Source organism: Phocoena phocoena, chromosome 3 (assembly GCF_963924675.1).
Source record: "Phocoena phocoena chromosome 3, mPhoPho1.1, whole genome shotgun sequence".
In the NCBI taxonomy this organism is placed as follows: Eukaryota; Metazoa; Chordata; class Mammalia; order Artiodactyla; family Phocoenidae; genus Phocoena; species Phocoena phocoena.
In genome coordinates this window covers 117,008,465-117,019,242 of record NC_089221.1, presented here as the reverse complement: position 1 = coordinate 117,019,242, position 10,778 = coordinate 117,008,465, and the positions used below count along the sequence as shown (strand labels likewise).

The 10,778-nt window shown below is 35.0% G+C and overlaps 1 protein-coding gene across 2 annotated transcripts in view; it reads right to left on the bottom strand.

Annotated features, from left to right (window-relative positions):
• Positions 1–3,165: 3,165 nt before the first annotated feature.
• The window catches only part of MATR3 (matrin 3), a 29,945-nt gene continuing 22,332 nt past the window's right edge, over positions 3,166–10,778 (bottom strand). Inside the window, exons 10-15 of one of the 2 annotated variants that reach the window (XM_065873142.1) lie at positions 8,573–8,704; positions 8,197–8,240; positions 7,714–8,089; positions 5,917–6,139; positions 5,300–5,421; positions 3,166–4,253 (exon numbers count right to left, since the gene is read on the bottom strand). In XM_065873142.1, coding sequence (XP_065729214.1) covers positions 4,203–4,253; positions 5,300–5,421; positions 5,917–6,139; positions 7,714–8,089; positions 8,197–8,240; positions 8,573–8,704 — 948 coding nt within the window. In that variant the 3' untranslated portion in view covers positions 3,166–4,202. Of the gene's footprint in view, positions 4,254–5,299; positions 5,422–5,916; positions 6,284–7,713; positions 8,090–8,196; positions 8,241–8,572; positions 8,705–10,778 lie in introns of both variants that reach the window. The other variant, XM_065873143.1, reaches the window with a different exon arrangement.

Here is a 10,778-nt window from a genome sequence, read left to right as displayed (position 1 = left end):
CAGGTTTTCATACCACAAAATAGAGTGCACACAGAGCATGAACTAGGGCTTAACTTGATACAAAGTGTAGGAAAAAAAGGGGGGGGGGACATATATCAAGAACATAGTTGGTAGCTGCCAAGGAAGTAGCTGTGACTTAACAACCCTAGCAAGGTTGCTAATAGAGCAAATAGAAATTGGCCCTACTTTTGATAGTCAGCTGCAATGACTGAAACTTCAGTATTTTGTCCTTGTCAAAGGTAGGACATTCCTGCTGCTCTTGGTATATCCATTTGGATCAGGTCCTCAGAACCAATACATCAATGCTGCCATGTATGAAGCACAATGACAAGATGGTTCAAAGATCATTAAACTTGTATCTAATGGCAGCAATACAAATGCTATTGGCATGGATACGTTTGACATTTCTCTACTACATGTAACATACTGCCTTTCAATTTTCCCATTCTCTACTGTACATGTGGCTTTGCAGAATTCTGAAACTTATGGAAATTATAAATCTAAGGCAAGAACTACTTCAAGGGAAGGCCAGGGCTAAAGTCTTAAGATAAAGACAAGTCTTAAGATAAAGCCTTTTAAAAGTATTAATATAGCCTTTTAAAAATTAATCATTACCTGACAGTCCTCTCCCTCAGAACTTTTCCAAATTAACTAGTACCTTAATTGAGCTCTAGCCTATGTCAACTATAAAGTTTATAATTCAGCAAATTATACATGGAGTGATGAGAGGTACCTACTTCCATTTTGCCATTCACTTGAAACTTCAGTAAATTAGCTGTTCAAGATTTTATTAATGTTCCAAGCAAGACAAAGGGTTGACTTGGGAAAGCAGTATCTAGGGCTCTGAAATGGGTGTCTCCCATTAACGACTCTTTAAAAAATGCTTTGCGAGTGCCCCCAAATAATGATTATTTTCCAGCCTTCTCCTTATTTTTAGTTTTTAATAGTAGCAAAACCAGTACTTCAAGCAACAGTTATCTAAACCAGGTGTTTGATTACAACTGCCTAGCAGTAACACTTCAGCTACAGGTAAACCAATCAAAGTGTGGCCTCTATCCTTGACATCAACATCACCTGGTAACTTGAAAGATGGATAATTATTAATACCCACCCTACACCTAGCAAATCAGAAATTCTAAGAACAGGGCCCAGCAATGTTTAAATGAAGCTTCCGGGTAATTCTGATGCATGCTAACATTTGAGAACCACTAAAGGAAAAGAATTCACAGAACCATTTTGTTTACATACCATGTTGGATAAGAATCTTGATCTTTCCCACGACAGTCAAAGGACCTGCATCAGACTGGAGAGGCACTCCAGCTCAACAAACAGCTCAAGGTCCTTGTCAAGGGATATAATCTCAAATGCATAACCATTCAACACTTTGAGCTTTCAGCTATCCTAGGCCATTTTCTGTGATGGAGACCAATAAAGAAGAGTACACAGCTACTCACTCCTAGCCCTAGTGCATATTATCCTAACCAAACTGTCTATACCAATTTTGTTACTAATTTGATTTAAAAATATAATCTGTGGTGTTTCTACAGATTTCTACTACATACCGTGAGCCTCTTTTGTCATAATTTTTATTCATGATGTTTTTACAGGTCAAAGCCACCAAAAACGCACTGTGAACAAGGTGAGGCATAAATATCTGAACCCTTCCCCTTTTATAAACTTAATGCCACCATAATACTTAATAGGGTATACATCCTTTTACTTGTCCCCATCACCCTAAGGGGTAAAAGAATTCAGAGGAAGGATATAACCTTTAAAAGGTCCTTGCAATCATACCATTTTCTAGAGGAGGTACTTCCTGGTGTACTCTATAGCCAGAAATTCACCTTCCTCATTAATAAAATCTTAAATAAAATTATTTTTAAGATACACAATACTACAGCTAGCCAACTCAAGCCCTACCAGGGTCACTCTCATATGCCAAATTTATCAACAATCGGTTAAAAGAAAACTGTAAAACAAACATGAAGGTGTTTACAAAAGTTCCCTTTGGGCTGCCCTGGTGGCGCAGTGGTTGAGAGTCCGCCTGCCGATGCAAGGGACACAGGTTTGTGCCCTGGACCGGGAAGATCCCACATGCCGCAGAGAGGCTAGGCCCGTGAGCCACGGCCGCTGAGCCTGCGTTTCCGGAGCCTGTGCTCCGCAACGGGAGAGGCCACAACAGTGAGAGGCCCGCGTACCGCAAAAAAAAAAAAAAAAAAAGTTTCCTTTACCCAGGATTAACAGCAGATTAAACTAAAAACTAAAATGGTGGTGGGAAAATTTTCAACTTTATAGCTGGGTGAAGTGGAAACATTCCTCTTAAATAAAGGTTTGCTGTAATCTGGGAAATAGCTGTTACAAATTTATTAATCACTAGCAATTTATGAGAATTTCTGCTTTCAAATGCTATCAAATGAAGATATTAAACATTCTTTTCTCCAACTTGGTATATCTAACAAAGTAGGATCTATGAAAAAAGTTATCATTGACAGAAAACAATCAAGGGATTCCTTGATTTGTGTACACAAAATGCTTTGTGTAGCTGCTGTTAGTTAAAGTTGGAGTTAAACAAAAGCGGGTAATTAGTAAAGGCCAAAATTAAAACTACAGAAGTAAACTGGCAAGGATTTTTTGTGCATGTTACATTTTAAAAAGTGTCATCTGCCCCTCAGTGGTAGATCATAATATTTCTTTCAACTATTTGATATATATCCTTTAATACACTTGGACCTAAGAGTTTCAAAGAGAATCCCTTAAATTCTTATTTTTTTTAATTAAAAATTTGTTTGACAATAATTTCTTATACCTATAATCCCAGCAACTTTGAAAGGCTGGTAAAAACCAATTCTTGTTATTCCATGTTACTTCCAATTTTATCGTTAAATACTTAGACATGTCTAAACATGAGCTTTTACCATTTCCTCACCCGTAACGTCTTAAAACTGCAAGGTCTTAAAAAACTATGAAGAAAAAACCAAAACCCAAAAACTATGAAGAGTCCCATTTTCAGTTATGTAACAGGAACAAGAAATCCACCAGCACTAAAAGCTTTAAAACTCAGATCTTTAGTAGCAGTCTTTAGAACACTCTAAATTAAAAATGTAATAATTTGTTAAAGCATGCAAAAAGTGTAACAGTGAATAAAAACCACAACTGACAAATATATTGGTTAACATTTCAAACATGTATAACCAATGAACATGGCCTAGGTTTTTTTTTTTTATTGGTACTCACTTCAGAAACTTGAATCCACAGATATAAGCAGTATATAACCAGAAAGTTACAAGTAAACACAGATTATACATGCAAATTTCTGTTCACAAAGGTCACATATGCAGTATATGAATTAGAAGCGTGCGTCTAAGATTATGGCCAAACTGTTTTTAAAATGCAGAAATGTAAAATTACATCTTGAAAATATGAAGAGATGGTCTACACACTTCAAAAATCAAATGTGCTTATACCAGATGTATGACAGCTACAGGATTCAAGTGACAAGCAATATCTCAAGAAATTAATACTGGTCAAAGAGAATGGGAGTATTTTTACATTTCACTGAAAAAGACATTGACTACTAGAATACGAAATCTAGCAGGAACTTAGGGAAAAAATTACAAAATCTAAAGCCAATTACTTAGTATTTCTTATTACCTAAACAGCATGACATTAAAAGAAAACTGCACCTGCATTTTAATTACCAATCTCACATTAATGAAGTTCTCAAAAATTGAAACAAAACCAAAAATGCTTCGAACTGCAAATGAAAAGTCTGCAAGGCTCAGATTAAAATGTGGAATGTTTCAGATGAAAGTAATAAAAATACAATTGGTTTTGTTCTTTATTGAATGGAATCAAAAGTTTTGACATTTCTTTGAAGCTTGGAACTACTAAATTTCACTTCTCTGAATGTTTCTACGTATCTTTCTTAGTGGTGCAAGTGTCTTAAGTAGCATATGAAGTCAGTCTCTAACAAGTATTTCTGTCTGTTACCATTTTGATAAAACAAAAACAATTCTTCATTAACTTAACCGTATATGTATTTTTGCTATAACACTTAACACATGAACAGACGTCTATTATTTTTCCACTATAACAAAAGAGTACAATAGTTTTCTAACTATCTGTATTGTATTTAAAAAAGGTTAACATTTAAAAACAAAGAACCATTATTTTCTTTGAAATCATTAAGCTTCTTGCACATCTTAAGCTTCCTTCTTCTGCCTGCGTTCTTCTGCCAATTTATTCAGAAATTTCTGAAAAGAAAATAGAAAAAATTTTTTTACAAGGATTAAGTCACCGCAGTGAAACATAACAAATGGATTAACTCCAAAACAAAATATTCTATCCATGTTTAGGGACTTGAGTCTAATTTAACTATAACCTTATCAATACTTTTAAGATCCAGTTATTCTTATTAGGCAGGTATGAAACTAAACTGGACACCACAGTAAGGCATAGGAGATAAACGGTAAAACATGAAAGTTATTTAATGTGCAATTAAGACTAACTTACAGAGATGATCAAAGACCATAACAGCCACACAGAAGTACTGCTACACCCCAAGAACTTAGTTAAAATGACATATATTTATTCAATGACCCTTCCACTAAGCCAAGCAGACAAAATATTTATATTAAATTGCTGCTACCACTGAAAATAACCACTGTTCTTAATGCTCTGCTTTATAAATCAGTGTTATCTACAATTATGAATTCTTTAACTCTTACTTTCAAGTTTTTCCCCATTATTTATTTTAATACTTAGTCCTTAAGCCACTAACTGAAACACCAAACTTCAAAATATTCAAACAAATTTGTTATGCTTTACCATGTTGTGCTTTTTTAATGTATCCTTTTATCTTTATATCCTGTTGATGATGAAACTTACTGAAGTGTCATTATTAATATATAATAATTTAAAGTCAATGTAAAAATCATTAAGTATGAAGGGATATGGCACTTTATAAAGCTGGCTTTCAGGCCTCCAATATCCAAATTAGAGAAATCACAGTCTAACAACCATTTGAGAATACTCAAATAACTTTATACCAAAGAATTTATAACATTTAGAACTATAAATTTAGAAATTACTCAATTATCAACACTTAGTTAAGAGTATTTTCTAGAAAGAGGCATAATTAACAGATGTTTCTAGAATTCATTAAACTGCTCAAGGCCCATCAATAAAGAATGTTATTTCCAGGATAAAGCATGCTGGGTCCACAGACAGTACTTTCCATAAACTTACATGATTTGCTAGTTTTCACTAAAGAACTCTCCTCTTTTAGATATAGCCTTACCTTTAATTTCTGATAATGAGGAAGGCTGCTGCAATGAGTATTCTTTGCAACTTCTTCATTTGTATAAAAGAGTGAACACAGCTTACAGTAAAACCCTGTTTTAGGTATCACATAGTCTATACCTAGAACACAAACATACATTCTTACAAATTCAGTAAACTGAAGATTTTAATAGTGTTCTCAAATCTTTTTTTTCCTGTCAATATAATTTGAATGAGGTAACATTTGTGACAAGTCTAATGTAGCCTAAGCTAAAACAAAACAAAAACCATGACATTGTTAGTAGTTTGTACTTAATTGATATTTAAGGTCCCACACCTAATTGTTCTCTTAAAAATATTGAAATAGAAAAGGTAAACAAAACAAAAAGCAATGTGAAATTCTCAGAAAACTTTATGAGAAAAGAGAACATATTATGGAATGGTAACAAAAGATAATACAAAATCAGGAGACATGGGTAAGAGGAAAACAGAATGTTCCAATTAAGATTTACAAACTGTTTTGCATAGAAGTAAATTAAGAATGTTATCAGAGCTTATGTAAGACCAATTTTAAAAATCTTATTTAGTAAGAGTTTGGGGAGGGTGAGAGGGGAAGAACAAAGCCTTAAATCTCACCAACAGGAACATTGGGCTGATACGGTCCAATTCTATACTCATCTGGGATTGTATAGTCCTCCTTGTTTTCATCACTTTGGCCATCTGCGTTTTCACTTGTATCTTTGTTGGGATCATCAGCATTCTCAGCAGATTCAGCACCTGGTTCTGTATTTTCCTCATTTTTAATTCCATTTTCCAACGCTGCTTCGTTTTCTTGGTCAAGTTCCTCGATCTTGTCCACCTTAATTTCAACCAAACCATCATCATTTTTGTCACCAGATTTAAATGCCATGCCCGATTTACGAAGTTTCTGAAGTTCCGAATCTTCCTCATCACCAACCTCATCTAGAGTGACAAAACCTTCCATACTCCCTGGGAAACGACGCTGTTAAGAAAGACAAATTTACTCTGCAACAATTATCCTGCAGCATCCCTTCCATTTGCTTTACTTGAAGGGAAAGGGATAGCGTCTTTGCCTTCATTTTCTCAAAAAAAAAAAAAAAAGAAAAGAAAAAGAAAAGCAAAAAAAAAAAAAGCTGACTTCTTCCTTTTTCCCCTCTAAATTACTAACCTTTCAAAAACACCTTAGCCTGTTTTAAAACTAAATAATCAAAGGCTTGCCTCATACAAGCAGAAAATAAATATGAGGACATGCATATTCCATACTTTCTGAGACTATTCTGCTGCTAGGGAATGTATCGAAGAACTGATTTGGTAGTTGAAAGATGTCCTTCAAAGAAGGTATCTTATGGTATAAACCTTGCTTAGAGAACATTCAGTCTAAAAATAGCACTGTGGTTTAAAAATCAAGCTCTGGAGCATGACTGCTTTGGTTTAGATTTTGGCTCTGCCACTTATAGGCAGTATAACCACAATCTACTCAATTTTAACATATCTCGATCTGCTTATTCATGAAATGGGGATAACAAAGTATCTATGGCATAGGATTATAAGAATCAGTTAATCAGCACACACAGAGCTTAGGAAAAATTACAGCATGTAACAAGCGCTCAATAATTATCAGCTCTTAAGAGTGCAAACATAGCAGCCAAAAAAAGAATCTCAAGACTAACTTTTTTGACCAAGCCATCAAAAACTGGAGGTATTAGTTTCCTAGTAGCTGAGTACTGCTTAGAAGGAACCAATGAAATAGGATTATAAAAATCTCATTTCAAGACCCATTTAACTTAAGGAGCTCCAAAGGGGCTCCTTAACATAGGTAGTCAATACACCATGGGTCTCTTGAGTTACTATTCTTTTACCATGTACGTATTTTTGTATTGATACTCGCCTTATATGCTCTTATATGTGACATGTGTTCTAAGAAAAAATGTTTTAAAACCTATTAAAATATCTAATCAAGGTTACATTTCTTTAATAGGAAAATTCTTCAAATTCAACCAGTTTTGACAAAAGGTTTTTAGTGGCCTGGGTCGGTTAAGTTACTGTAAAATTCATACCCCATCTTTTAAAAAACAAGCTGGACCATAAAGGCTGCCTACTACTACTTACACACCACCACTACAAAACAGAATCATATGTAGTTTTAAGTCTTTCTCCTTCATTACTAAAAAGTTCCCTTAAAAAAAAAAAAAAAAAAAAAAGTTCCCTTTGTGAACTGACATTTTTCTTTTGAAAATTAGTCCTATTTAATCTGTTTATTGCAGAGTTTAGATTTCAATGTTTTTATTATTCGTATCTATTTTTTCCTAATATAAGTGACTTCTCTTTACTGTGACCCTAATATATATAATTTGAAACGTTTATCTGATCTCATTTTCTACTAAAACAGGTCAACACATAATCTTCCTTTACCTTTTTAAGCTTTTTCTTGGCAGTTGCTGAAGCACTCGCATTTGCGTCTTTTTTCACAACTTTGTCTGAAGGTTCCTTTTTCCCATCAGATGCCACATCCCCTAAATTAGCAAGATCTGTCTCATCTCCCACTGAACTGCCACTTTCTAGCAGTGCTGCTGCTTCTTCTTCATCTACAAGCAGCTCATCTTCAGATTCAAGAAGCATGTTAGGTTCTTGTTCTGCCTGGTCATCCTTTGTATCTTTTTCACCATCTTCTCCTGATTTCTCTTCTTGTTCTTTACCTTCGGTGGTACTTTCAGTCTTCTGGGAACCATCAGTTTTGGATTTCTTATCACTTGGAGATTCTTTGCCATCTGGAGAGTAAGACCTTTTCCTGAAACCAAAAGATACATCTGAATTAATTCACCTGAGCTGGAAAACAAAAGTTTTTAATATACTAGTGTACACAAAGACACAGACACACACACAAAGGGAAATTACCGGGACTTATCTTTTTTCAGTAAGTCAATGCCTCTGTTGGGAATCTAAAAGACAAAATTTTACAGAAGTTAAATAAATGTATTAGAATTTGTAGTATAATTATCCAATTAACTAATGACTATGACCGTCCTTTATATATCAACTAAGCTTATTCAATCTCTGTAACCATACCTAAGAATTTAAGCTGAATATAGTTACCAATTCATTACAATCAACATTTCAATAGAGCAGTGAATAATAAACACTTTATTAACAGAACTCTGTTCAAATAAAATCTATCCTATATTCTTGGCATATAAAAATGTTTATAAGAATGTCATGGCTTGAAAAGCATGAAAACAAGCTTTATAATGAAGTAGAATCAAATACTACATACCCTGAGTACCAATTTTTTATATTTTTCAGACAGGTCAACTTTTACACATCTCCCTTGAAACCAAAGGGCCTTTTTCAAACAGTGGTCAACCATTGCCATTGCATCTTCTCTGGTCTCCATCTCAATAAAGGCCTAAAAAAAAATTAGCAAAGACATTATTTTTCAGAGAATTGTACAGAATTTTAGAGCTTATTTTTTTCTACCTGTTAGGAGAATTTAATCTTTAGTATAGAGATAGCAGTAAGAGTTAAAAATCACCCAGTGAAATAAGGGCAATTTGTCAGATTTACAAAGTATCTTGTACAAATATTAAACCACCCGTATGCAGTCTTTTTGCAAAAGTAATTAAAGTACTAAGCTTAGAAAATATCACTCACAATACATTAAGGAAAATAACAAAAAATTAAAAAGTTTGGAAGGCTATAAACTCATGTTGCTACAAAAGGGTTAACGAAAAAGAAAAAAAAGATGCTCTCCTTACTGTGAATTTTAAAAATGAAATACAAGTATGACATAACTTAATCCATCCATTAAACTCACATAATTTGAAAAGTCTTTAATATCCAGTGTTTGCAAAGCTCTCACTCTCAGACAATGCTGGTGTGACTATAAATGAATAGTATTTTTTGAAGAGCAATTTGACACCATCAAACTAAAGAAAGCAAGTATCAGGATCCAAAATTCCAATTCTGAAATTGTACCCTTCAATCAAATGCATAAATTCACATGCCACAAAGTCCACAGCAGCATTAATGGCACAGCCAAAATACAAGCAACTCTAATATCCATCAACTAAAGAAATTAAATTCATTACAGCTTACTCAATGGAATCATATACTGTGGAAAACAACAGTATGATATAATCCCATTTGAAGTAAGGGGAAAATGTATACCTATATACACAAAGGAAGATCTTTGGAAGCAAACTCTGGAAACAAATAGTGTTATTAACCAAGCAAGAGAAAAGATCTTTACTTTCCACTTTATTTATTCACTACAAATGAGAATATTAAACAAAAAACAAACAAAACTTAAAGCACTTTGAGAATTAATCTTTAAATAGAGCTTTACTGGAGTATAACTGCTTCACAATACTGTGTTAGTTTCTGTTGTACAACAAAGGGAATCAGCCATATGCATACATATGTCCCCATATCCCCTCCCTCTCGAGCCTCCCTCCCAATCCCAATCCAGGTCATCTCAAGGCACCGAGCTGATCACCCTGTGCTATGCTGCTGCCTCCCACTAGCTAACTATTTTACATTCGGTAGTGTATATACGTCGATGTTACTCTCACTTCACCCCAGCTTCCCCCCTCCCCACTCCATGTCCTCAAGTCCATTCTCTATGTCTATATTCCTGCCCTGCCACTAGATTCATCGTTTTTGTTTTTCATTCCATATATATGTGTTAGCATACGGTATTCGTTTTTCTTTCTGACTTACTTAACTCTGTATGACAGACTCTAGGTTCATCCAATTCACTACAAATAACTCAATTTCGTTTCTTCTTATGGTTAACACTCCACTGTATGTATGTGCCACATCTTCTTTATCCATTCATCTGTCGATGGACATTTAGATTTGGATCATGTCCTAGCTATTGTAAATAGTGCTGCAGTGAACACTGTGGTACATGACTCTCTTTGAATTATGGTTTTCTTAGGGTATATGCCCAGTAGTGGGACTGCTGGGTCATATGATAGTTCTAATTTTAGTTTTTTAAGGAACCTTCATACTGTTCTCCAAAGTGGTTGTATCAATTTACATTCCCACCAACAGTGCAGATGAGTTCCCTTTTCACACCCTTTCCACGGGCCTCTCACTGTTGCAGCCTCTCCCGTTGTGGAGCACAGGCTCTGGACACGCAGGCTCAGCAGCCATGGCTCACGGGCCTAGCCGCTCTGCGGCATGTGGGATCTTCCTGGACCAGGGCACGAACCCGTGTCCCTTGCATCGGCAGGCGGGCTCTCAACCACTGCGCCACCAGGGAAGCCCTAGATTTTTTGATAATGGCCATTCTGACCAGCATGAGGTGATACCTCACTGTAGTTCTGATTCGCATTTCTCTAATAATTAGTGACGTTGAGCAGCTTTTCATGTACCTCTTGGCCATCTGTATGTCTTCTTTGGTGAAATGTCTATTTAGGTCTTCCGCCCATTTTTTATTGAATTGTTTTTTTTGATATTGAGCTCCATGACTTGTT